This window comes from Cimex lectularius, unplaced genomic scaffold, assembly GCF_000648675.2.
Source record: "Cimex lectularius strain Harlan isolate CLEC.00 unplaced genomic scaffold, Clec_2.1 scaffold229, whole genome shotgun sequence".
Lineage (NCBI taxonomy): Eukaryota > Metazoa > Arthropoda > Insecta > Hemiptera > Cimicidae > Cimex > Cimex lectularius.
In genome coordinates this window covers 586,594-613,665 of record NW_019392783.1, presented here as the reverse complement: position 1 = coordinate 613,665, position 27,072 = coordinate 586,594, and the positions used below count along the sequence as shown (strand labels likewise).

Sequence of the window (27,072 nt, the reverse complement as noted above, 5' to 3'; positions counted from 1 at the left end):
CAGACACCTTCTGCGAACCAAAAGCAACACTAAGCATACCTAGCAAACCGCTAACAATACACTAATCAGATCGTTTTGAAGTGTGGGGCTCGGCCAAATCCTCCAACATCCAAAGTTCTCTGTATCCTCAACGTACATCATCAATCAAATGATCCATAAAAACCTTAAAATCCTATTCCTGAACTATCCGATCGCTTGGTTAATTTTCCACTCTATACTATTCCTCAACTTAACCAATTAATCCAAACTCTTTTCTAAACGGGTTATAATCCTCGACACCGATTAAAACGACGATGGCCTCGTGACCTCTTGTCCTTATAACCCTTCCAACTATCCCAACTAAATAAAGGGAGTCGCACTGGAAGGTTTTTCTCTGTACTCTGTAATTATCTATACTATTCTCTCAATGCATATTTATTTTTACAAATAGCAATAAGTAAAATAAATTCAAAAATTAACATCAGGTAAATTAGAAAGAAAATTGATAACATATATAGGATATGGAGAGTATGGGAGAGTTTTGGAAAAGGGCGCCAGCCTGAAAGAGGGCGCCACAAAAAGATCGAGAGTTTTCGCAGGGAAAAAACCTCTCGGGTGAAAAAAAAAGGATTTTTCGCTCTATGCTCTCTTGGGTCGACCACGTGAATACGGGGATTTGATTTCTAGTCACTCCTAAATTTAAAAATTAATATTTCATATCTCAGCTGAGTGTGGATCGTGAGTATTGTAATTTGATTGAGTAGTTGTATTATAATTTGTATCGTTTGTCAATTAGTTTGTCAATTTATTTTTTATAAATTAGAAGAATTAACTTTTATTTAAATTTTGTTTTTTCTTGTTTAAATCTATTTCTGAGGAGATCCACATAGTTACCATTCCTATCCTCAATGATAAAAAGAGGTGGAGGGGTTGTGTGACGTAATGGTGCAAGCGGGATGAAAAATAACACTCTGAGGGTGGGGGTTATTCCTCGCATTTGTTCGCTCAGTAATTAATATGTTATGTTTTAAACCGTTTTAATTTAATATTTAATTATTAATATTGAAATTTACTTTTGTCATTTTTTTCTGTAGTGTAATTGTAATTTTTTTGAGAGGTATTCTATGCGTTTTTGTTATGTGTTTAACATGTAAAACTGCTTAGGGAGAAAACGTTGTAAAAGTTTATCGTTTGGTATATTTATTCAGTTTACTTTCACCCTCGGTATTATACGAATTTGGGAAAAGGGGGATGGTGAATTGTGTATCTCTGCAACTATTTTGAAAGGGAGTAATCGCCTTCGGCCGGAGGAAAGTGCGGTCGTACGGCTTCCAGTATTCCTACAATATTGCCCACTGGAAGATAAACAAGGAGTGCTGTTATAGTTGTGTTAAAGGGCCAAGTTATATATGCGGTCCCCGGGCTTAAATTGTCTATTATAAAGTTATGAGTGACCCATTTGCGCTAGTAAGCCCTCGGGATTCGGAATAATCTCGACCGATTGTAAATACTGTTTTATTTCATATACCCCGTTTATAATAAGTTTATGCCACTTTTGGTCCGTAACGCCTGTTCGTTAGAGCTAAAAGTTCTTATCTAATTCGCATTATTAAATTGTGTTTAATGATGAAAATTTCAGTTAAAACGGCTCTCTGTTGGTGTTAATATCCTTAGCTATTCATTTATTCCATTTTGATACCAAAAATTTCATTGTCCAGGTTATTAAGGAAAATGAAATTTTCATTTGAGAAAAAATAATGGTGAAAACCAAACCAAAATTGACCCGACTACGCTGTTAAAATTGATTTCAGTTGGATGGACAACCGTTCGACAGCTATTGTAAAACTGATCACCGGAGTGCTTTTTCAATCGAGTGTTTCACTGACATCCCCCCCCCCCCGAAAAAGCAATTGTCCTTCTCAAAGTATTTGTGAACCCGAAGGATTGTTATGATGAGGTCGTGTCGCTTTGTGGGTTTAACGAGGCAATCGTTACTCCCGGCGGGTTTTCATTTTCCTCACCGGTTTTACGGCCTTTTCCTCTTATTTCTGGCCGTTTAATTTATTGTCTTACAACTTGTTGACGGTTTAAAATGGAGGAACGTGTCAAGAGTTCTACAAAAATAGGTCGACGGTTTCCTAATTAATATTCATTTGTATGAGCATTCACCAAGATCGAAAAGGAAATGTAATTGTGATAAGTTATTAATTATAACTTAATTGGTAATTTTACTTAACAAACTCAATTTTGCACCGTTGTAAATTAAGCATCATAATGATTTTGTTTTTTCATAAATAATATAATAAATTAAGGATGTTAAGAATAAATCTTGGTTACTTGCGTTTATTCGTAATTAATAATTCATGTATAGCTGTATATTTTTCGTTTTATTCGTACTTGAGTTTGTAATGGTATATTAGTAATAATAATTTATAAAATTGTTTTTCTAGTTACTATGGCTTTTTTTTGCCTTTGTTTATATTGTAGTAATGAATTTATGGTGCTAACTTTGTTGCAATAGTCAATTCTGTGATACATAGTGACATATCAATAGTTCTTGTCGTCATTCTATTCTTATTAAAGTGATTTTTAATTGATGAGTGATTTTATCATTCTCGTAATAGTTAATCTTTAGGTTTGTAGTCGTATGTTAATAGTAAATGTCAATATAGTGTTTAGCTGATTGTGTTTTATTTTTACAGTTATATCCATAGTAACAAATAGTTACTAGTGAGTTTTATTTATGATATTTATGATAATGACCATATAGTACTACTATATATTGTGTAGTGGTTGTTTTGGTGACATTGGTTTCGTATCAGTTAATTTGGTTTGGCTGATGGAAACGTGTTTACAGAAAATTGGATTTCACTTTAGTTGTCTTTGTAGTATTAATAAAATCAACACTAGTTAGATCAATCTTTATAAAAAGATAGTTCCTACTAGTTAGATCTTACATTAATAATTCATGGGTGGTTATATATTTTCGTAATAGTTCGTAGTTGAGTTTGTAATGGGTATTATAGTAATAATAATTAGTAAAATTGTTTTTCTAGTTACTATGGATTTTTTTGCCTTTGTTTATATTGCGGTAATGAATTTATGGTGGTATCTTTGTTGCAATAGTCAATTCTGGTATACATAGTGACATATTGGCATCAATAATTCTTTGCGACATTCTATACTTATTAAAGTGATTTTTAATTGAAGAGTGATTTTTTCATTCGCGTAATAGTTAATCTTTAGGTTTATAGTCGTATGTTAATAGCAAATGTTAATATAGTGGTAGCTGATTGTGTCTTTATTGTTACTGCTACATCCATAGTAACAAATAGTTACTAGGGAGTATTATGTATGATATTTATGATAATTACCATACTACTATATGGCCACTGTAGTGGTCGTTTTGGTGACATTGGTTTCGTTACAGTTAATTTGGTTTGGTCGATGGAAATGTGTTTACAGAAAATTGGATTTTACTTTCGTTGTCCTTATAGTATTAATTAAATCAGCACTAGTTACATCATTCACTAATTCATGGGTGGTTATATATTTTCGTAATAGTTCGTACTTGAGTTTGTAATAGTATCTTAATAATAATAATTTAGAAAATTGTTTTTCTAGTTACTATGGATTTTTTTGCCTTTGTTTATGTTGTAGTAATGAATTTATGGTGGTATCTTTGTTGCAATAGTCAATTCTGTTATACATAGTGACATGTTGGCATCAATAATTCTTTTCGGCATTCTATGCTTATTAAAGTGATTTTTAATTAAAGAGTGATTTTATCATTATCGTAATAGTTAATCTTTAGGTTTATAGTCGTATGTTAATAGCAAATAGTGGTTAGCTGATTTTGTCTTTATGGTTACTGCTACATCCATAGTAACAAATAGTTACTAGGGAGTGTTATGTATGATATTTATGATAATGACCATATAATATCCGAATAATACTATATATTGTGTAGTGGTCGTTTTGATGACAATGGTTTCGTAACAGTTAATTTGGTTTGGCTGATGGAAATGTGTTTACAGAAAATTGGATTTCACTTTAGTTGTCTTTGTAGTATTAATTAAATCAACACTAGGATTCCGTCAGTACAAATCGTGGTTCAGGCGACGATTTTGGTGCAGGCGTATTTGTCGTACTAGTCAATTTTGAAGATATAATTTTGTTTGTTGTGATATGTTAGTAGTAGCAGTATGACAGTGAGTCGTATCCATGGTAATAGACAATTACAACTTAGTTTTTATGAAATAATCAAATAATCGTTAATTTTGCATCTTTGTAGTAGTAGTAATAGTCAACTAGTCAACCTTTGTTCGTACAGGTGGCTCTACGATAACGTAATTTGGTGTGTATAGTTTCGCGTCTTTTTTAGTAAGAAATTCTAACTTTATCAGTTTACCTCATCAATAAAATAGTATATACAATCATATTAATAATACTATTTAAATACTGTTTTAGCAGTCAATTAAAATACAGCTGTCTTTAATAATAGTGATTGCTAATGTAATTATGCCTTTGTACTTTGCGTTTTTTTCATACTGTTTAATCAATTCAAAGTTTAACGATCTCTCGATTGTTGCCTCTTTAACTTAATAATCAATAATGTAGAAAGTTTTATGTCAAAAATGCAAATTTATTCTCAGTTAAGTCATTGCTGTAAATGAATTTATTTTTACAATGGTGCTTTGTTGTAATAGTCAATTCACTAGAATTATGACTTCATTGTTTGTGCTGACATCGTATTAACATTAGTAATAGTCTTTTAAAGGTTTTTATTCATTACTGTGTCTTTGTCTAATAGTCAATTTTGTCTTTGTCTGGGTAATACCCTAATCAATGTGATCTTTGTTGCATTTTTCCTTTTATTAAACTATAATAGCCATTTCTTAGCTAGTTTCATATGAAGTTATGTCTCTTTTATTTTGATATTGTAGTACAATTTAGATTGGCTTTTATTGATTACTATCTACACCGTAATATACAATTTTGAGTTGATATATTTTATTACTGGTTTAAATTTATTTGTTATTTTTGTAATAGTTTAGTCAGTATCTTTGTTTATTTCCATTTGATAATAGTCCATTAGATTTCGTGGTCCGATTGATCAAATAACATCTTTGAATTAATCTTTATGTAGGGTATTGGTTGAGATAAAAAAGTCAGTGTGATGAGCGGGATTCGAACCCACGACCTTCAGCTAAATACGACGCTGCTCTACCACTTGAGCTATCGTGACTTCGATCCACTCGGATTTGATAATGGTCATTTCTGCGGTAACTTCAGATGAAGTTAGGTTTATTTTCTTTTGATACTGAATTACAATCTACATTGACTTTTGTTGATTCCTGTGTTTTATCGTGATAGTCAATTTTTAGTGGATATTTTTGGGTAGCCTGATAAAAAATTCGGAGGTTATCTTAGTGTAGTAATAGACAAATCAGGATAATTTTTGTTGCATTTTTACTGTAATAATAGTCATTTCGGAGTTTGTTGCGATGTCTATGTTGTAATAGTCAATTAAGAGAATGTTATGTTGTTTCATGTGGTGTACCTTCGTCGTAATAGTTACATCTAAATTCTTTGAATCGATTCCTAGATTTAATTATGATTTTCACGTTGAACTGTCTTTATCTTTGCTTTCGGTTATGGTCGTGATGGAAATAATTTCCGTTTTTACTTTTCCTCTGCTTTTGATTTTGACACAGACCGTCCATCTAGGCCATGTTTCATTGTTAATATCGGATAAAAACATCACTCATTTGGACATTTTTGTTAAGGTTTGATAGGATTTTTTTTAAAAATTTGTCTTGGGACGAATAAATCGTGTACTTGTCCGTTTTGACATTTCGGAAGGGTAGTTTTTCCAATTGTTCCATTTCAACCGAGATACTTTAGCCCGTGTTTCGCCGGTTAGGGAAATCTCAGGGGGCAATGTAGATAACAGAAGGTTTGTTCATGCTGGTTTATTATACGTCTGCGCGAGGGCAAGGAAACTCCTTCAAAGCCATGGAGGAGCGAATGATGCCGGCAGTAAACATGTGCGAGTCAACTGCTACACTGCAACTGAAATTCAGCGTAAGTCTTGTAGTAAACAACGAATTTTTACAAACAATAATTTCCTTTTGTTTTAAACTTCTCAAAGAGTATAGTTTATCCGTTTTTCCTGGGCTCCTTGAAGTTTAAACAGCCGGAGAGATAAGCTTCTCAAAGAAGTTGAGGGTTTTGTTTGAAAGATTCGGCGATTTAAGAGATTTATCCCGTTGTGCTTTACCTGTAGAGCCTTTGGGTGAAAAATTGAGAAAAAACACTCCTTTGTAGTTTAATTACTCCGTAGCCTGGAAGTGTCTATTGATTTTTTTCAAAATTTAAACAAAAATTAATTTTGCAGGAGACCGCTATGAGAAATACTTATCGATTAACTTCCAGCCGGCTGTCACAATATCGATTATTCTCGCACCCTTCAGCTTAGCTCGTCCGCGCTCACCCGGCTACAACATATTACCTCTTCTTCAATCGCTTGACGAACTGTAAAATTATTCAAAACACCTACACGAGTTAGATACGGCCGTGTAGGATTAAATAATAATTACGGAACGTCGCCTTTCTTCGATTTGTATAAACATGTCTCCAATAACAATAACTTTTTGTCCAAGTTTGACTAGATTCGTTGACCATTTGTTACCAGACCTGCCAATTCATCCAATCCAGATGCTAAATGAATTTTCCCCCGTTTCATTTGCGACAAGCCCAAATGAAATGGTGAACCGATTGAAACACACGACCAAACTCGCAAAACAATCGACATAACACAGTATACAATAAACACTAGGGTTTACCATCAGAAAAGACAAAATTTACAGTTTGTTGTAACCCCCACAGCTGTGTTGTTGTTCATATTCAATGTTGTTCATATGTTGTTCATAGTCAATAACTGCTTTATAACTGAAGCGACAAAAATGACTAACTGGGGCATAAATAACTAAGTCTTAGCTGTTACCAAAAGAGATTCTTACCATTCCAACTTAGACAAAAGTTGTAGCAAAAAAGTAGCAGAAAAAAGTAAATTCGCAAGTGTCCAATTTCTAATCATAGCTCTCAGGAATGACCATTAACCACTAACAAAATCATTATAAACTATTTCTACGAAGAACCACCACCAAGAAAACAAACCTCAAAATAGACAACAATTACCTTCAACAAAGATACGAGTCAAGTAGAATCGTATAGCAGGCCAATGGCATAATACAACTCCAGAAAGGCTGTCATTGCAAAGACGATGTCAACAGCAAAATCATATTAGAACAAAATCAACATTTCAACCAAAAACCTCACATAAAAAGAGGTAATTTGGTCAGTAGACCACTAAATGAAATGGAACAAAATCAGAATTGACGTAGCTACAAAGACACTGCCACGAACAATACAATTTAACAGAAAATACATTATTCCGACATAGACACATACATAAACCCGAAAATAGAGTAGTACGACGAAGAAACCTCCGCCAACAAAACAACTAGGCACTTCTAAATAGACACGTTCACCAACAAAATAACTACCTCAAAATACAAAATAACAATAAGATGTATTGTCGTAAGATAAAATACGATTCCACCGACTATTACTACCAAGACCTACTCTAATAAAACAACTACTACGAAATACACTTTTACGACAAAAACACATTCTCCCAACAAAACAATTACCTAAAAATTTGACTGTTATGACATAAAAACCATCGCCTACAAAACAACTAGGTACATGTAAATAGACTATTACGACTGACACATTTTCACCAACAAAATAACTTCTTCAAAATATAAAATAACGAATGTATACTATTACTTCAAAGTCACTTTTATCAAAAATACAACATAGATGCGACTAATTAAGAATTTTAAGACATAATACGACACCGCCAAAAAATACTTACATCACCGAAATCAGAATTGATATTTAGTAGATAAACAAAAATGTCATCAATAAAACAGTTATCTCGAAATGGACTATTACGACAAAGAAACCCCACCAACAAAATGACCACCCACAAAATAGATTAATACTTCAAAGACACTTTTATCAAAAATACAACAAAGATGTGACTAAATAAGAATTATAAGACATAATACGACACCATCAAAAAATACTTCTGCAAAGAATCCGACATCACCGAAATCAGAATTGATATTTAGTAGAAAAAAAATCATCAGATACTAAACAATTATCACAAAATAGACTATTACGACAAAGAAACCCCACCAACAAAATAACCACCTACAAAATAGATTAATGCTTCAAAGTCACTTTAACCAAGAACACAAAAAAGATGAGAATAAATAAGAATTTTAAGACGTAATACAACTCCACCAAAGAATACTTTTGGAAAGACTCCGTCATCACCGAAATCAGAATTGATATTTAGTAGGAAAAAATTCATTATATACAAAACAATTATCTCAACATAGACTATTACGACAAAGAAACCATACCAACAAAATAACCACCCACAAAATAGAGTAATACTTCAAAGACACTTTCACCAAGAATGCAACAAAGATAAGACTAAAGAAGAATTGTAAGACGTAATACGAATCCACCAAAGAATACTACTGCAAAAACTCAGTTGTTGCTGAAATCAGATTTATTCATTAGTACAAAGAAACCATTATCATGTCATCTCAAAATAGATTATTACGACACATATACATGTGCATACTGAAACAAACCACCGAAAAAGAACAACAAATATTGAGGGTGCAGCAATAATGCAAATAAATAAAAATCATATAATATAACTCTACCATTAACTGTTACCAAAAAGACACTTTAACCAACAAAAGCAAAATTCATTACAGCCAGGTACATTGGTTACAAATGGTACAGTCTTCAAATTATCTACTACGGCTAAGATTAACTAAAAAGAAATTACCCCTATTAAAACACCTCAAAAACGAAAATGTGCTTGATCGTAAAAGTCAAAATTGACACAAAAGAAAAATCCGACAATTGTGAATTGAATTACTACCTAGAACATGGACCTAATCACTTAATAATTGTCTGACTAATAAGATTACAAAATACAAATAGATAACATTAACACTACAAAGCCACTTCTTTGATATGACTTTTACAACAAAGACACAGAAACTAATAATAGCATAACTTTACTAATTGACAACAAACATCAACCAATCTAACTATACACTCTTAAATTGATTATTCCCAGACAAAAACGATATGATTCCAGAATTGACTATTACGACAAATTCACAATTCATATTCGAAATTTTAAGTACTACAAAACCTAGTCTGAGAATTGTCTTTTATATAAAGACAGTTTTACCAATATTAACAGCATAGACTTGAATGTACAAAAACGAACATTTTACTCTCACCTTGAACCACATTGACCAGTTTTCTATAAAACACAGTCTTTCAGTACCTCTATTTCTAAATGAAATTTGCGGATCGAATCTGACTGTTATTTGAAGGGTGCGATTCGAGTGTTTCGTGTCAAATGGAAATAACAGGCGTCGTGTTTATATTAATGGATTAAATAGTCGATTTATTGAAATGATTTGAATGATCGCTAAATTTACTGGAAACGCGCGTGGTTGCAAAACGTGGTAGGCATGTGTAGACATAGCGAAAAGGTTTCGGTAAAAATTAAATAGCCTTTTATTCAATTCAAACGTACATCATCGTCAGATCGATGTTTATCACACAAATGGCATGCTGAATCGTTTAACTTTACCCATTTCCTTCGTAATTTACAATTCAGCATTAGTTAAAGCTCGCTTGCATGAACGCGCCTGGGCAGTTGGTGTTGGTTTAAATGAGGATGACCTGTCGGAGCAATTCCGTCGGCGTTTTGTCGAATGGTGGGAAATTTGATGATTTGTCGACTGTTCTTAATTTTCTTTTTAATTAATTCTTTTTTTGTACAAATTTGTTTTACAGAATGTCCTGCGCGAGTTGGAACAGAAGAAGCCCCAGCTTGACGAATTGGTGCACACGGCGGAAAACCTGAAAGCGGATTTCAACAGGCAGCAAGTCCACGGGAAAGGTCAGTCGAGAAAAACCCAAATATTCACTAGGGCTGTTCTATTTAAAAAAATTCACGCGGAAACCCGTTACTTGAAAAGATAACCGTTCGTATCGATGACAAGCGTTATCAGAAGGATACGATAACGGCCTGTCCCATCCCTTATTGATTCCTCACTTCTCTCCCTGCCAGATTTCGTACCGTCTTGTCGAAAAAATCCACCGGAACATCGTCTTTCCTTCCGAGTATATTCATAGTTCGTTTGCCGTCTCTGCCGTCCGGACGGCATCACGTTGATATCCATTTAAAATCGATTATCCTCGTATAAAATCTGGTCACGTAGAAGAGGTCCAGGCTCTATTTTATAAAAGTATAAGGGCCTCTTCTTTTAGATTTATCGCGGTTCCCGTGGAAGCTAATGTAGAAAAGAAAAAGGAGAAAGTGTCGCGACTTTTCCAAAAATCCTTTAGACTTGCAACATTGCTATGTTTTTAATGTCATAGTTAATTTTCTTATAAGGTTGTTTTTGTTGGAAGGTGATGGTTTTTTGGTAAATATAAATTCAGGACTACTTAAGGAGTTTAGGCTTGTCAATAAAAAAATTAAGTCTCAGTTTGTGGTGGAAACTTTATCGAAATAGTCAAATCTGGTGTAATTATATTTTTGTTGGTCATTTATGTATGTATTGTACAAATCAGTTTAAAAATAGTTACGTTTTTGTAGAAGTAGTCAATACTGAGGTCGAGTCTCAGTTTGTGGCGAAGTCTTTGTCGTAATAGTCAATTCTGTTCGAATACTATTCTTGTTGGTCGGTAGCATATGTTTATTGTAAAAGTGAATTCAAAAGTGGGTTAAGGATTTATAACTTGTTTAATAAAAGACAATCTTATCTTTTATCGTCATAGGTAATTTTCTTTTAAGGGTGTTTTTGTTGGAAGGTGTGAGTTTTTTTGGTAAATTTAAATTCAGAACTACTTAAGGAGTTGTGCAGTCTCAGTTAATCGAGGATGTACGAGTTTGGTCTTTTTAAGAATAGTCAGTACTGCGGCTAAGTGTCAGTTTATGGAGGAGGTTGTTGTCATAATAGTTAATTTTCTTATAAGGATGTTTTTGTTGGTAAATGATTGGTTTTGTAGGTAAATTTATATTCAGGACTACTTAAGCAGTTGAGGTTGTCATTAAAGAGATTAAGTCTCAGTTTGTGGCGGAAACTTTATAGTAGTAGTCAATTGTGGTGTAATGATATTTTTGTTGGTCTTTTATGTATGTATTGTACAAATAAATTTAAAAATAGTAACGTTTTTGTAGAAGTAGTCAATACTGAGGTCAAGTCTCAGTTTGTGTGGAAGTCTTTGTCGCAATACTCAATTCTGATCGAACACTATTCTTGTTGGTCGGTAGCGTATGTTTATTGTAAAATGAATTCAAAAGTGGGTTAGGGAGGTATAGCATACCTGCAAGTATATAATAAAGATAAATGAAATAGTAACATCTTTGTTGTAGTCAATACTGAGGTTTTTAAATCTCAGTTTGTGGCGGAATCTTTTTGTAATAGTTAAACGATATCCTTGTTGGTAGATGGCGTGTCTTCATAGTATAAATAAATTCGGAGGTAGTTAAGTAGTTAATGTGTGTTCGTAAAGGTCAGTATTATAGAGAAAAGAAAAAGGAGAAAGTGTCGCGACTTTTCCAAAAAATCGTCTTTTGCACTTGCAACGTTGCTGTGTTTTTAATGTCATAGTTTATTTTCTATTAAGGGTGTTTTTGTTGGAAACTGGTGAGTTTTTTGTAAATTGTAAGTAAATTGGCTTGTCAATAAAGATCAATACTGAGATTAAGTATCAGTTTGTGGCGGAAACTTTATCGTATAAGTCAAATCTGGTGTATAATATCTCTGTTGGTCATTTATGTATTAAGTGTACAAATCAATTTAAAAATAGTAACATCTTTGTTATAGTCAATACTGAAGTTTTTCAGTCTCAGTTTGTGGCGGAATCTTTTTGTAATAGTTAAATGATATCCTTGCTGGTAGATGGAGTGTCTTTATAGTATAAATAAATTCGGAGGTTGTTAAGGAGTTAACGTGTGTTCGTAAAAGTCAATATTATAGAGAAAAGAAAAAGGAGAAAGTGTCGCGACTTTTCCAAAAAGTCGTCATTTACACTTGCAACGTGGCTCTGTTTTTAATGCAGTATTTATTCTCCTTCATGATATTAAACACGATCCAGCCTCGGGTCCAATTTGCAATGTTTGATGTTAATTTAAATTAAATTAATTAAATCTTTCTCATGTCAACTCCCCGGACCCGCAGAGGGTGGATTCAATTAATTCATACGCGTTAAAAATTAATTATCCTTTTTATTAGCTTTGGCTTATAATATAGGTGCTTTTTCTGTATATTATATATAAAATGTATCAAATAATTTAATACTAAAATTTTATCGCGTTATAAAAAAATATGAGAAAATCCACAAGGTGATATTGCAATATTGCCACACGTCCTGTCGTTTAAGGCCGTTTTTATCACCTTTGTAATAATTTTTGAACTAAGTCTCCGATAAAATCGTCAAAATTAAAAAAAATCACTTATATATTATACACGAAATAAATTTTAAATAATCAACAAATTAATGGCATAAATTAGTGAAGCCTTTTATGAAAGTATGACATATGAAATAAAACCGAAACATGGTTTTTTTAACCTACCATTTTAAATAATAAAATATCTATGTTAAAATTTTCAAATAAATTTATTTTGTTATACAGTTTTGTGTTTTAGACGCGCTTTTTCCGAACAAAGTTAAAAAATGACAGGACACTTTTTCATACATTTGTCTACTCCTGGTTTTTTAATATCGATCAAAACTTTCTTCTTAACCATTTTAATAGGATTTTCATTCAGAAATCATTGTGGGACGTAGACATAGATCTTTATATCTTCTAGGTCCCTAATGACCCCAAAGATGCGGACCTTTTTTTTTGGTTCATTTTATTTTTCTAAACAGCCCAAGTTAACAAAATATTGAATATTTTATATACTTAGTTTGTTAAAAACGACCATGCTTTTGTTGAATATGATGAAGATGTTGAAGAGGATGCTTTGGGGGTTTGGTATCCCAAAATATTCCAGCCTTTTGGATTATTATTCTTTTCCTACTTCCATAGTGCGGCTCAATTGACTCGACCCTTATTTTAAGAAATGGTAGGTCATTCCTGTAATTATTTTTACCTAGGTCCTCGTGCTATCCTGAACCATTGAGCTGTTGCTCACATACGAAAATAATATTGGTGGGTTCCTCTTCCTCACAACATAACCTACAGTAGATTAATATACCTAGGTGTTGGTGTTTGCTGGGCCTGCCAGTTTCGGCTGTTTAGGTATATTGTGTCTGGCACCCCTAGAATTCGTCCACTTCTCCTTGTGCTTTTGATGGATCCATTCTGAAATATATTTGTCTCAGTCTTTTTATCCCAATTATAGGTGAGCATACAGATGTCTTGCAGATCTTCATCGGGCCAGTTGATCTGCATGTTCATTAGCTAGAATTCCTTTGCGCAACTCAAGATTTTGTCAGGTGTTTATGTCTTACAAGGTCTTTAAAGCTTTGGATGCATTCATTGTTTATTTTTTACGCCTTTAATTAATTTTTAACAACTTTATTTTTTTTTCAAAACATTGTTATTCAAAGTAAGGTTAGAAAGTGTGTATCTGTTGACTTCCTTTTTTACTAAATAGTATATAGTGAGTGTTCTGTTCGTATTACGATAAAATAGATTTCTGTATATTAAAAAATTCTGTATTTATGTCATATGAATAAATTAAAATAAATTGTATTGACGTGAAAAAGCTGACAATCCACTCATTTTCCGTCCAAATCAGTCAGGTTTCAATTTCAATAAAAACTAATATTTGATACTAGTAGAATAGTAATTTATCTAATTTATTACCCTGATAGATAAACAGGTCGATTGAAATAAAAATATTTATTTTCATTAGATTCAGAATTAGAGGGACTGAAAATGAAAAGGTCGAATGATTTATAAATGATATGTTGTTATTTAATTAGTTATTTGAAACGAAATCAATAAAATGGTTAACTTTTTATAATTATTATTGCTCAACACGAGACAATTTTTTTCCGGGGAGTGCATAAATTTATTCTTTTCTCGAACGTTTTTCAGTGCTAAAATACATTTATTCTCTTTTGTCTTGGGATTTTTATTATTTAAAATATACGTAGGATTTGCTAATACTGGGTGGTTAATGTTCATAAATTTAATTTAAGTGAGTATAAGTAGACAAGACGATATAAATTTGACTTACTAGGTAAGCCTTGGAGGCATCAAGGTCCCAGGTGGTTAGCCGCCCTCTTCCCTTCGATTCGTCAGGGGCAAGAAACAACCCTCCCCATATACCCCATGTTCTAGTAAAATATTTTTATTCCAATTTTTTTTTTCGTTTTAAAGCGTCTCGTTATCTTTTCTTGATATTCGTGAGCTTAGACAATCGTAAAATTCAGCTTCGCAGGTGAATTTTTGTACGTTTATCACTTCAAAAGGAGCGACGTTCCTTTTCAGATATACTCATGAGGAAATTGGAAAATTAACCTAAACGGTTTGATTAAATATAAGTTGTCAGATTTCTTATTGGTACAAGCATTCGAGTCAGAATTAGTATTATTCCTTAAATTTAACTTTGTGAAAGACACTATATCGCAATAGTCCATTTTTGTTGTTGTTCCAGTGATTTTTGTTGTAATTGTACTAACATAAAGTTTTCTTTCAAAAACGGTTTCTTTCTACAGCAAATAAATTCAGTAGTTACGTCATTGTGTAATAGTCACTATTGAGGATGTTAAGTTTCAATTTGTCGCGGAACATTAAGCGAAATTTTTGTTGGCCATCATGTCATTGTAGTTAGAATTAATTCAGAAATTGTTTATTCTATTTAATAATAGCCAATACTGAGGTCAAGTCTCAGTTTGTGTAGAATCTTTGTCGTAATAGTCAATTCTGATCGAATATTATTTTTGTTGGTCGGTGGCGTGTCAATTGTAAAAGTGAATTCAGAAATAGTTACGGACTTAAAGCTTGTTTAACAAAAGTCAATTCTGAGATCAGTCTCAGTTAATAGCGGATGTACTAGTTGGGCCTTTTTAAAAATAGTACTGCGGTTAAGTATCAGTTTAGAGGTTTTTGTCTTAATAGTTTATAAATATAGCATATGTTTATTGTAAAAGTGAATTCAAAAGTGGGTTAAGGATTTATAACTTGTTTAATAAAAGACAATCTTATCTTTTATCGTCATAGGTAATTTTCTTATAAGGTTGTTTTTGTTGGTAAGTGATTGGTTTTGTAGGTAAATTTATATTCAGGACTACTTAAGGAGTTTGGCTTGTCAATAAAAAAATTAAGACTCAGTTTGTGGCGGAAACTTTATCGTAATAGTCAAATCTGGTGGAATGATATTTTTGTTGGTCATTTATGTATGTATTGTACAAATCAATTTAAAAATAGTTACGTTTTTGTAGAAGTAGTCAATACTGAGGTCAAGTCTCAGTTTGTGGCGAAGTCTTTGTCGTAATAGTCAATTCTGATCGAATACTATTCTTGATGGTCGGCAGCGTATGTTTATTGTAAAAGTGAATTCAAAAGTGGAGGTTTTTGTCATAATAGTTAATTTTCTTATAAGGATGTTTTTGTTGGTACGTGATGGGTTTTATTGGTAAATTTAAATTCAGGACTACTTAAGCAGTTGAGGCTTGTCATTAAAGAGATTAAGTCTCAGTTTGTGGCGGAAACTTTATCGTATAAGTCAAATCTGGTGTATAATATCTCTGTTGGTCATTTATGTATTAAGTGTACAAATCAATTTAAAAATAGTAACATCTTTGTTATAGTCAATACTGAAGTTTTTCAGTCTCAGTTTGTGGCGGAATCTTTTTGTAATAAATAATTAAGTGATATTCCTGTTGGTAGATGGCGTGTCTTTATAGTATAAATAAATTCGGAGGACGTTAAGGAGTTAAAGTGTGTTAGTAAAAGTCAATATTGAGATAAAATCTCGGTTTGTAGCGGAGTCTTTATATAAATTAATTTGAAAGCAGTTACGTCTTTGTAATATTAGTCTATACTGTTGTCAATTTTGGAGGTGTTCCAAAGTTATGATATTCAATTTTTTTAAGAAAAAATCTAGTTTCAGAGAGGATAAAATAAAAATTTGGGGTTCTCATTTCAAATTTAAATAGTAGACGTCGAAAAAAAGACGACGATTTTAAAATCTGCTCAAAAATCTGGTTGCCCTTGGTCACTTTTTTGTATCTGTTGAAAAAATGGGGAAAACTTGCTGGCTGTTAAAAAAGACACCCTGAAGGGTGTTAATTTTTTGTAATATATGCCACTCCAGGCTAACTTGAATTTAATGCTTATCGATCGAGCTGGAAATACATTTATTTGGTTTTCAACGTCTTCTTAGCAACAATGGTCGTAATTTCTGTTCGCAAACGTTGTATACACGGCCGACGAAGGTTGCTAGGGGTGCGGAGCGCATGCTTAGCCGCGGTCGGCATCCGAGCTTTCAGGTTGAAGATAGTTCCCGGTGTCGCGTCGTCCAGTGCGGTCGGTGGTTTGTTTCGCCCCAAATGCCGACGGATTTTGCCGTCCTGACGTCGAAATATGGAGAGATGGCAGCCGGAGGGCCAGTGCCGTTCTTGGCGTCTGCCGCCCAGACATCCCGGCAGGCAAGAAGTACTGCAGCAGGTGTCAGGGCCGAGGGCACCACCTCCTCTTCATTACCAACAATACGCTCCTCACCAGGGTATTTCGTTTTTAACAAAACCAAAACTAAATTGATTAACCCTACCATTCATCCAGTCTGACAATTTTTAATAAATAAACCTTTCTTATAATTAATTAGTGGACCCGATAGAAAAACTTGACAAACATGATCTTTAATTGCAAAGCTAATTGGTGGAATATGTTGCTCAATCTTTGTAAAAAGATAGTTCTTACTCTCAGTTGTTTTCGACGATCCGGATTTCAAGATTAAGCCATCTACCAACAAGGAAATCACTTAACTATTACAAAAAGATTAACAACAAACTGAGACTTAAAAACCTCAGTATTGACTGCAACAAAGATGTTACTATTTTTAAATTGATTTGTACAATAAATACATAAATGACCTACAAAGATTTTATACCAGATTTTATTACTAGGACAAAGTTTCCGCCACAAACTGAGACTTAAACACCTCAGATTGACTACAACAAAGATGTTACTATTATTAAATTGATTTGTATAATAAATACATAAATGACCAACAAAGATATTATTTCAGATTTGATTACTAGGACAAAGTTTCCGCCACAAACTGAGACTTAATCTCAGTATTGATCTTTATTGACAAGCCTCAACTCCTTAAGTAGTTTAACACCATCAGTTTGAAGGAATTTACAGCCACGTCTCTTATCGTGGTTGTAAATTTTATATCTTATCTGTTTTATACAGATTAAAAACATAATCTTTCGTCCTGATTTTCAACCAAATGGATCTCCAATTGTCACGCCCTCAAGTTTCTAAAAGTGTTTTCGAAATAGACCTGTGTTAACTCTTAACATATTTAAGATACGGTGCACAAATATCGATTAAAAAAAATGCCCGAACAAGTTGAATCTTGTTCAAGTTGTTTATTAATTTTATAAAAAAACATACCACTTGAATGGTTGCACCGATTTAATAATTAATACAATAAATATTTGACGCAAGTTTTTACGTAAATTTGAGACATAACGCGTTTGTCAATAATCCACTTAAACCTAATTCTTTTAGTATTTATATAACGATCAACCGACTCTTAAGAAACTCGATACAATTTATTAAGGTGAATAACTTTTAAATTGATCTTTCAACAAGTTCGGCCGTCAAGAATCTACCCAAAATGAGTATTTGTAAACGAAGGGCGCCTTGAAAACATTTAAATGTAATAAAATGGTAAAAAAAAGGCCACATTTGGTCTATGTAGGATAGCTTGAGTTATAATATTTTTTAACCTTAAAAAACAAAAACTTATAGATTTGTTTAAATATTGTCCCTCTAGGTTTAAAATAATATTTGCATCCGAGATATGAAATTTGGCTCAAACATTGCCTCTTTCCCCCTTTATGTAGTGACAAAATTGTCCGCCAATAATCCTCCCCTTGAAGATTTAAAATTTCTTTGTGAAATTGCAGAGAAAATTTTACACCTTGATGAATAGTTAAATATAGGATATTTTCGTTTTAAATTGATTATCTTTAGATCACAATTTCTTCCTTGTTAATTCAGATCCTGCCTTTCAAGTTTAAAAAATGTATTTATCAAAAAGGGACCTAGAAGACATTGAACCCTAAAATTTCGTGTTAAAAATGGGGCCAATTTTAGTGAAATTGGCTCAGTGGTTACATTTTTTACCTTTTAGCCAAAAATACTCAAGAATCACCCCCTCACAAATTTACTTAAATTTTTTTTTCCTAATTTCTAATAATGGGTCAGATTTCATAGAAATTGGCTCATTAGTGTACGCTTAGCCTTAATCGTACCTCATTAAAAAATCAGTACGCAGATATCTTCGGACATTTAAATATTTATACATGAAGCGCCCTACAAAATATTTAACATGTATGTCTCAATAAAAAAGGCACTAGATCTGCAAGCAAATTTTGTAGTTTTTATACAATTTTTTGGCCCTTGGAGCCTAAAAAATATATTTGTAAAGGACACGAAAAAAAGTAAATAATAACATCTCGTTCAAAAAGTGACCAGTTTTTATGAAAATTTGGATTAAATTTGTTGCCAAAATGAATTGGAATCTAATGTGATAGTTTTAAACATTGTTATCGCTTTAAAAAAACCCAACGAAATTAAATATATATAGGTCAATTATTTGTATTTCTTAGCAATAATCCGGAGTCATAAGTTCCGTCAAAATAATCAAAAGTTTAAACATTAAAAAATTGTGAGAGTTCTCTTTTTGATCTGCGGGGTGATGAATCTTTGATTTGGTCGTAACCGATCATTTTGCTATGCTTTGGTCAATTTTGTCAGTATGGTCTGTAAGGAATCCGCCACTTCGAGCCTAGAAGTGTAACTGTTGATGGCGCTTAAAAAAATCCTTGATATCACTTTCAAAATGGGACCACATTGTATGAAAATTGGCTCAATTATTTATTACATTTTTGGATTTAATTTGGAGTTAAAAACAGCTAAACATAAGCCAAATTTATGTGAATTTACCCAAATGATAAGTACAACTGCATCCTTATTTTTGATGCTCACATGGAAAACGTCAAGCCCCATTATCTCTATTAGAAAAAGTGACCAAATTATATGGAATTTGTCTCAGTGGTTGCATTTCTTAGCGTTTAGCTCTAAATATTACCTTCCCTCCTAATGTCAATTTTTTCCAAAAATATTATAAATTAGATGCACTTTGCTCAATTTTTTTTCAGACTTAATCTTTGGTCAGAATGTTGTCAAATACGTTTATCCATTCATCTATCCGCACGAAATTTGTATTTTTGAAAGACACCTGGGAAAGATGATGCGTGTAGTCTACAAAATGAATGGACACCTAAAGAAAATGAAACACTTAATATCTGGTTAGAAAAGAAACCAAATCATAAGGGAATTAGCCTATTATTTGCTTTTCATAGAAGCCAAAATTTTTCAAAATAGTTTATTACGAATCCACCTATTTCGGCCTTAATCTGTAGTCAAAATGCATAAAAAATGCATTCGTGAAGGGCACGTTGAAAAACAAAATTAAATCATAGTGTATAATTAAAAAGGCTACGAAACCATATGAAAGTTAGCTCAAATTTAGCATTTTTTTCTGCTTTACCTGTAGTCACGATTTTGTGAGAGCAGATCTCAGCTTTCGGGGCCTGAATGTGTATTTGTATTAGGATAACATTAAATGTTAAATACGATTGACCAAACAACATCTTTCAATTAATTAATCTGTAATTAAGGTATTGGTTGAGATAAAAAAGTGAGTGTCACGAGCGAGATTCGAACCCACGACCTTCGGCTAAATACGCTGCTGCTCTACCACTTGAGCTATCGTGACTTCGATCCACTCGGACACTAACTTCCCATCTCAACCCAACCCTTCGAATTTTCCCTCCTTTTTGTCATTTTTCAATTTTTTGTGGTAGAGCCAATTTTTTGTGTAGGTTTGTGGCACATACAAAACATATTAGTTTATTTCATCTTTTTTTTTTGTTTACAAACCTCACATAGAGATTAATTAATTGAAAGATTAAATGTTAAAATAAAGTTTATGTAAAGCAGTTCATTTTTTGAATTTTCTAGCTTTTAATTGTTTTTTAATTAAGTTTTTTTTAATTTCCAAAAATGAACCAGATTTAATAAAAATTGGATCAGTTATTTCATTTTTACCCTTAATCGTACTTGAATTTATTTTCAAAATAGACAAACACCAATCCAATCGTGACTCAATACTTTTTCCATGAAACGCCCTAGAATAAATATATTTAACCTTGATAAAAAAAAGGTAAATTAGTGTAATTTTTACATTTTTTTTCCTTCAAAGAAATTTCTTTCATTAAATAAATAAATGGAAAAATTTGGCCTTGCCTAAGTTTTAAAATATTTTTATGAATATCTCGCATTTTTCGCACTTTTAAGCCTTTATATGTAATGGAAATAGGCCAGGAATTTGACTCCCTTATTCCAGGGGCTTAAATGCCTGTTTGTGGTGGGCACATACAAAACATATTATTTTATCTCATCATTTTTTTTACAAAATGGGACATCTTTTATGAAAATTCAACTCAATTATTGCACTTTTGTTAGCAATTATTTAAATACAATTATGCTTAATTTTAAAAATTAAAACTATATAGCGACCCAATCTGGTTAAATTTGGCTGAAAATATGCATTTCCTAATATGTAGTCCAAATTTTGTCAGCATAGCTCATCAGGAAACCACACATCGGGCCCTGAATTTGTATTTTTGAAGGGCACCTAGGAATAATTAAATCATAATATTTCGTTAAAGTAGCTACCAAATCTGATGAAATTGGTCTGAAAATTTGCATTACTCAGCCCTAATTTGTAGGTAAAATTTTTTCAGAATAGCTTATCAAGAATCCACACATCAGGGTCTAATGTGTCTTATGAAATGGCCCATGGAATATTATAACCCATAATATTACTTTAAAAAAATCGACCAAATTATACGGAATGCGACTCAATTTTTGAACAAAATCTTCCAAATTTATATTCTCTTATTTTAAATGTATGAAAATACGCCAGATCAATGAAAATTGCTCAATTATTGCATTTTTTAGTCTTAATCGTACCTCATATTTTTTGGTTGAAAACATATAAGCAAGAATCCGTCCCCGGGGACTCAAACTCTATTCACGAAGCGCCTTAGAAAATATTTAATGCTTATTTCAACATAAAACAAAAGTAACCAGATTTTTTGAAAGGTGGTTCAATTTTTTCATTTCATGCCAATTTTATGTCGCTAATTGGTTAACAAAATTTGAGGAATCAGAGAATTATTGTATAACATATTGCTGCCTTGATTTATCATCAGACCTTTGTAAAAAAATTGCTTGCATGAATAGAAGTTGAAGATTGAAGGTTAAAAAAGAAAAAAATATTTTGCTCCAGTTTATGATAAATTGTATAAACCAACTTATAACCCGATCTTAACTTATTTAAATCATAATTTTTTTTGATTGGGAATATATATAATCAAAATTATAGTTATGTGCCGTTGATTTTTTGAAATTACTAGACTGGACATATAATGGGTTTGCGAATTTTCTGATAACTGTCTAACCAGAACGAAACTTGTTAAAATATCAGTTCGGAAAGAGAAATAAAATTATTAAAACTGATAATTTAAGCCGATCTCTTGTAAAAAAAAGTAGCAATACCGTTTCTACAAATTTGTTCCTGGTTGAAACTAGTCAAGATTGAAAGGAAAGAAGAACCGACCCCAGTTACTCAGTGCTAATTTTGGAAGTTTGTTTTAGGAATATAAAAGTGTGGTATTCATAGGTAAGCATGTTGCGTGTTCCATCCCTTCGCGTGACCACGATGTAGATTTTGGGAATATCGTTTCTAAAATCGTTGAAAATGATCATGGCTATTTAAAAAAAATTGGAAAAAAAGAGGATACAAAAAAATAATTAAAATGATCCTTGTTGCGACATCGTGTGAATGTAAATATTAGTCCTGTTGTTAAAATCTGTTTAATTTAATTGTTTTAACAAATTCAAAGCAAAAATTCGGACACTCTTTTTTCTATTTATTTCAAACTATACGTATTTTTTATCGTTTTAAATAATATCTTATTTAGTAATAAGGTAGGAATTTATCCAGGTCAGAAATTCATGAGTTTTAATAAGAATTAGTTAATAGTATAGATAGTTTTTAAAAAATTGTACCAAAACACGCGAAAATTATTTAGTTAAAGGTTAAAATTTTAATAACAATATATTGACCGCAAGGGTTTAGGCATTGACACGGCGCTCATCACTGTAAGGTAAAGGTCCCGGGTTCGAATACAGGGCCGCTGTATTTGAACCCGACATACTTACAAATGGGCTTTTTTTCATAAACACCGGCACCCTGAGGGTTTATATGACCTCTGCTGTTGCGAACCCTCGGGGGGGGGGGGAAAGAAAAAAATAATATATGTATTAGTGCTATTATTTATATTAAATTTTCATCACTTCAACAATGCACTCCTAACTTGTTATCTACTCTACAGGTTAACCTCCCTCTTAACAATCGAGTCGAGGTAGTGCGCGACAAATTTCAAAATTAGTTTAAACAAATATAAATGTGCTTAAAAGAAGTATGACGTTAACATGTAACGTCGACTTTCTTTTACATACATATATATATATATATATATATATATATATATATATATATATATACACACATATATATCTTGAGTAGATTAGAAAGGACATCCACCTCACCACATGAGTCCACCTAACCCTCGCCGAGGGACTTAATTCTCCTAAGCATCGCTTTTATCTTGTGAAATCCCATTCTTGAACAATAGCGATTTCAGGCTGTTCAACGTTCAACGCTTGTTGGAGGAGGCGAACGATGGTCTAACAGGACTCTTTACCGTGTCCTATATGTCCTATGGGACCAATGTCAGGAGAAAGTGAGGCCAGTACATTGTGGTAATCCCTACATCTTCCATGTAATGGGTAACACCTAGCGGTCAACATTCATTCACACGACGTTTGCCTAAATAAATTGAACGAATGGGACCCGAGCTTCCAGAAATTTCTCGAAGATCTGTGGGCAATCGAAGATCTGTACGATAAACAGTTCGGTACGGGCATGGATTCGAATCCATGACCTTCGGTTAAATACGCCGCTGCTCTACCACTTGAGCTATCGTGACAGATCCACTCGGACACCAACTCCCCATCTCAACCTCACCTCTCGAATTTTCCCTCCTTTTTGCAATTTTTCAAATATCATGTAATCTATTTGATTCTCGGCGAGAGCTTTAGGGAAGTATACTTCATTTTGATTATTAAATCCATTAGGTTTCGTGGTCCGATTGACTACATGAAATCTTTTCAATTAATTAATCTTTAAGTAAGGTATTGGTTGAGATAAAACTTCATTTGTCGCCGAGAATCAAATTGATTACACGACATTTGAAAAATGGCAAAAAGGAGGGAAAATCCGAAAGGTGGGGTTGAGACGGAAGCAGCGGCGTATTTAGCCGAAGGTCGTAGGTTTTAGAAAAACATTTTCTTTATTGTGCCAACGTTTCCATCTTTGTTGAGATCATCTTCAGTATCGTGCCAATGTTTCGATCTTTATTCACATCATCTTCAGATAAAGAAAATGTTTTTCTAAAACCTACGTCACACCAGACCGCATCTCACGATTTCCGAATAATCATCTACTAACGGTCACTAATCACCACTCATTTTAACAATTATAAATAATCCATTATATTTGGCTAAATAACTTCTTTCAATTAATTAATCTTTATGTAAGGCATTGGTTAAAAAATCGCAAAACGGAGTGAAAATTCGAAAGGTAGGTTGAGATGGGGAGTTGGTGTCCGAGTGGATCGAAGTCAGGACGATAGCTCAAGTGGTTAGAGCAACGGCGTATTGAGCCGAAGGTCGTGGGTTCGAATCCCGCTCGTGACACTGCCTTTTATCTCAACCAATATCTTACTCAAAGATTAATTAATTAATTTAAATAGTTTGATAAATATTAGTAAAAGGTCGAAAATAAAAGGATGGAAAACTTAGGGACAACAAGCTGCAAAGACGGTAGAGGTAAGAAAAATGCTTCGTACAAATTTGGCGAAATAGTGGAGTAAAAACCTTCCTTGGCAGTAATTGAACAAACATAAAGCCGCTTAGTTGGTAGACAACCAAAGAAAAAAGTCCAGAGCAATAAAAACTAGGAAAAGCTACTAAAACAAACTACTATCTCTGTAGAAAAAGCCCAGTATAAAAGTACTATAAGAAATAATCGAAAAGAACAGTAATTGTTCACCTCTTTCGACCCGGAAGGTCAACAATGGTCAAACAACAGATAATTATTCTTTTATGCCATGTAACTTTTCCAATGTAGCTGAATAGCACAGACAATTTTGTTTTCCAAACAGTTAATCATTCCTCCAACCCCACTTTGTTTCATCATTTCATTTTATAATTATTTAATAGAATTTTCCATTTTCTGTTTTTTATTATGTGCTCTATAGAGTGAAGTTTTGTCTCCCTTCTGTCGACTTCCATTTTTTAACGGTCGACTCTTTGAATCTTCAATGTCCGGCGAATACGGCAGGCATCCCCAGAGTTTTCTATTTTATTATTAATTTCCACCGGCCGCATAAACAGGAATACTTTATCTTTTTTTCTGGGTTTAAACAATGCCCTTTTTCCATGTTGTATGTCAATATTATAATATGGAACAAAATACAGTTATCGATGCATAGATACTAAGACATATGTCGATTGTATTTGGAAACTATCGATAATGTTTTTAAATTATTGTGCATATATATAAAACGTAAAAATCTGTTTTCTACGGCAGTCGTGCGTTCTTGATTTAAGTACTGAATGTCAGAGCAACAATCAAGAATTAGAACCAACATAAAAATACAGTTTTGATGTTGTAATTTTCAAGCATGTAGGTCTTTGTCGTAATAATCAATTCTGAGCCATATTAAATACTATTAAACTAAATTTGTTTCACTTACTGAATCTTTATGTAAGGTATTGGTTGAAATGTAAAAGTTAGTGGAAGGTCGTGGGTTCGAATCCCTCTTGTGACACTAACTTTTTCATTTCAACCAATGCCTTACGTAAAGATTAATTAATTGAAAGAAGTTATTTAGTCAATCGGACCTCGAAATATAATGAAATTAAACTAAATGTTTAAAAGTGTTAAATGTTTACAACGTTAAATACTCAGAGTTCATCAAGGATGTTATTTTAATAAACCTTATCACACTACAATAAACTGCTTTAAAAAAATACACAACATAGGTCTATTAGTTAATTCTGAATCAGTAAAATCTGTAAAAGCAAATGTTTAAATTTAACCAACATGGATCAATTAACAGAAAATCCATACATAGAATGTATTTCCAAAATATATTTTATAGATGTAATAAAAATATGCACATATGTATGTAAGCTATTTCTATGCAAATGACAGTCTTGTGCTACCATTCCGTTTGCCGATATTTATTACCCTTTGAAACCCCGGCTCGACCGTTACATGACAATATCCTTAATGTTAAATCGTTTTCTTTTATTGTATTTCTATTTTGTTATTCTATTTTTTCTCCTTAACGTTAAAAACCGAAAGCAAAAACTTTATAGAGAAATATTGCCATGGAAATAACGAATTTTGTTCATTAGACAAACGGTAATTTATATTTGAATGTATTAGTTACATTAAAGTACATTTCGCTGTAAAGTTATACGGCGTTAATTCCACCTTACTGTCGCCGAGAAGGGAACACTTTGCGAAATAAACTTAGCACATGTGCTTTATAGTTTGCAGTATTAGGTGAAGTTCTTTGCAAAGCAGTACGGTGGACAAAGCCAAATGTAGTTTTCAAATTAGGGAAAATTTGTGATATCAACATCTTTGTTCTTTTAATGGGATTACATGCCGAAATAACGATCCACTTCTTAAGTGATTAAGAAAAAGAAATGATATCAAATGCCGAGAGAGAGAGAGAGCGCGAAAGGGAGAGAGAGAGAGAGAGAGAGAGAGAGTGTGTGAGAGAGAGAGAGAGAGAGTGTGTGTGAGAGAGAGAGAGAGAGTAGACAGACCCAGTAGAGTGATCAAAGCACCCATCGTTTTAACATCATTGATTCAGCATTGATATTTCGGCAAAAACGTAACTACTTAAAAATTTACTGGTACAACATATATTAATTTCAGAAATGATTAATAAAACAAAACATTTACTAATTCAGAATTCATAATATGACAAATTATTGGTCTTATTATAGTATAATAGTCTTAGTAAACTTAACAATTAACTAATATAACATGCACAGTCAGTTCATATTATAAAAAAATATTACCGATTCGGAATGGAATAGTGTAAAAATGATGAAACTACATCTCAAATGGCTATTACAACAAATATTGCACGTTCAGAACTGATTATTACGACAAAGACGTAACTACATCCCAATTGATTATTATAACAAATACAATATGTTCAGAACTGATTATTACGAGAAAAAACGCATTAATTCTGAATTGATATTTCGAAAAAGTCGTAACTACTTCACATTTGACTATTACAACAAATAAAACATGTCCATAATTGATTTAACATTTGACTATTACAACAAATAAAACAAGTCCATAATTGATTTAACATTTGACTATTATAACATATACAGCCCGTTCATGCCTGATTATTACGATAAAAATATCACTAATTGAGAATGGATAATTTCGAAAAAGTCGTAACTACTTCACATTT

The 27,072-nt window shown here is 32.6% G+C and overlaps 1 protein-coding gene across 11 annotated transcripts in view; it reads left to right on the top strand.

Annotated features, from left to right (window-relative positions):
- The window catches only part of LOC106669519 (dystrophin, isoforms A/C/F/G/H-like), a 328,247-nt gene that overhangs the window by 130,152 nt on the left and 171,023 nt on the right, over positions 1 to 27,072 (top strand). For all 11 annotated transcript variants that reach the window (XM_024227801.1, XM_024227799.1, XM_024227800.1 and 8 more), the window contains one exon: positions 9,952 to 10,057. In XM_024227801.1, coding sequence (XP_024083569.1) covers positions 9,952 to 10,057 — 106 coding nt within the window. The remainder of the gene's footprint in view (positions 1 to 9,951; positions 10,058 to 27,072) is intronic.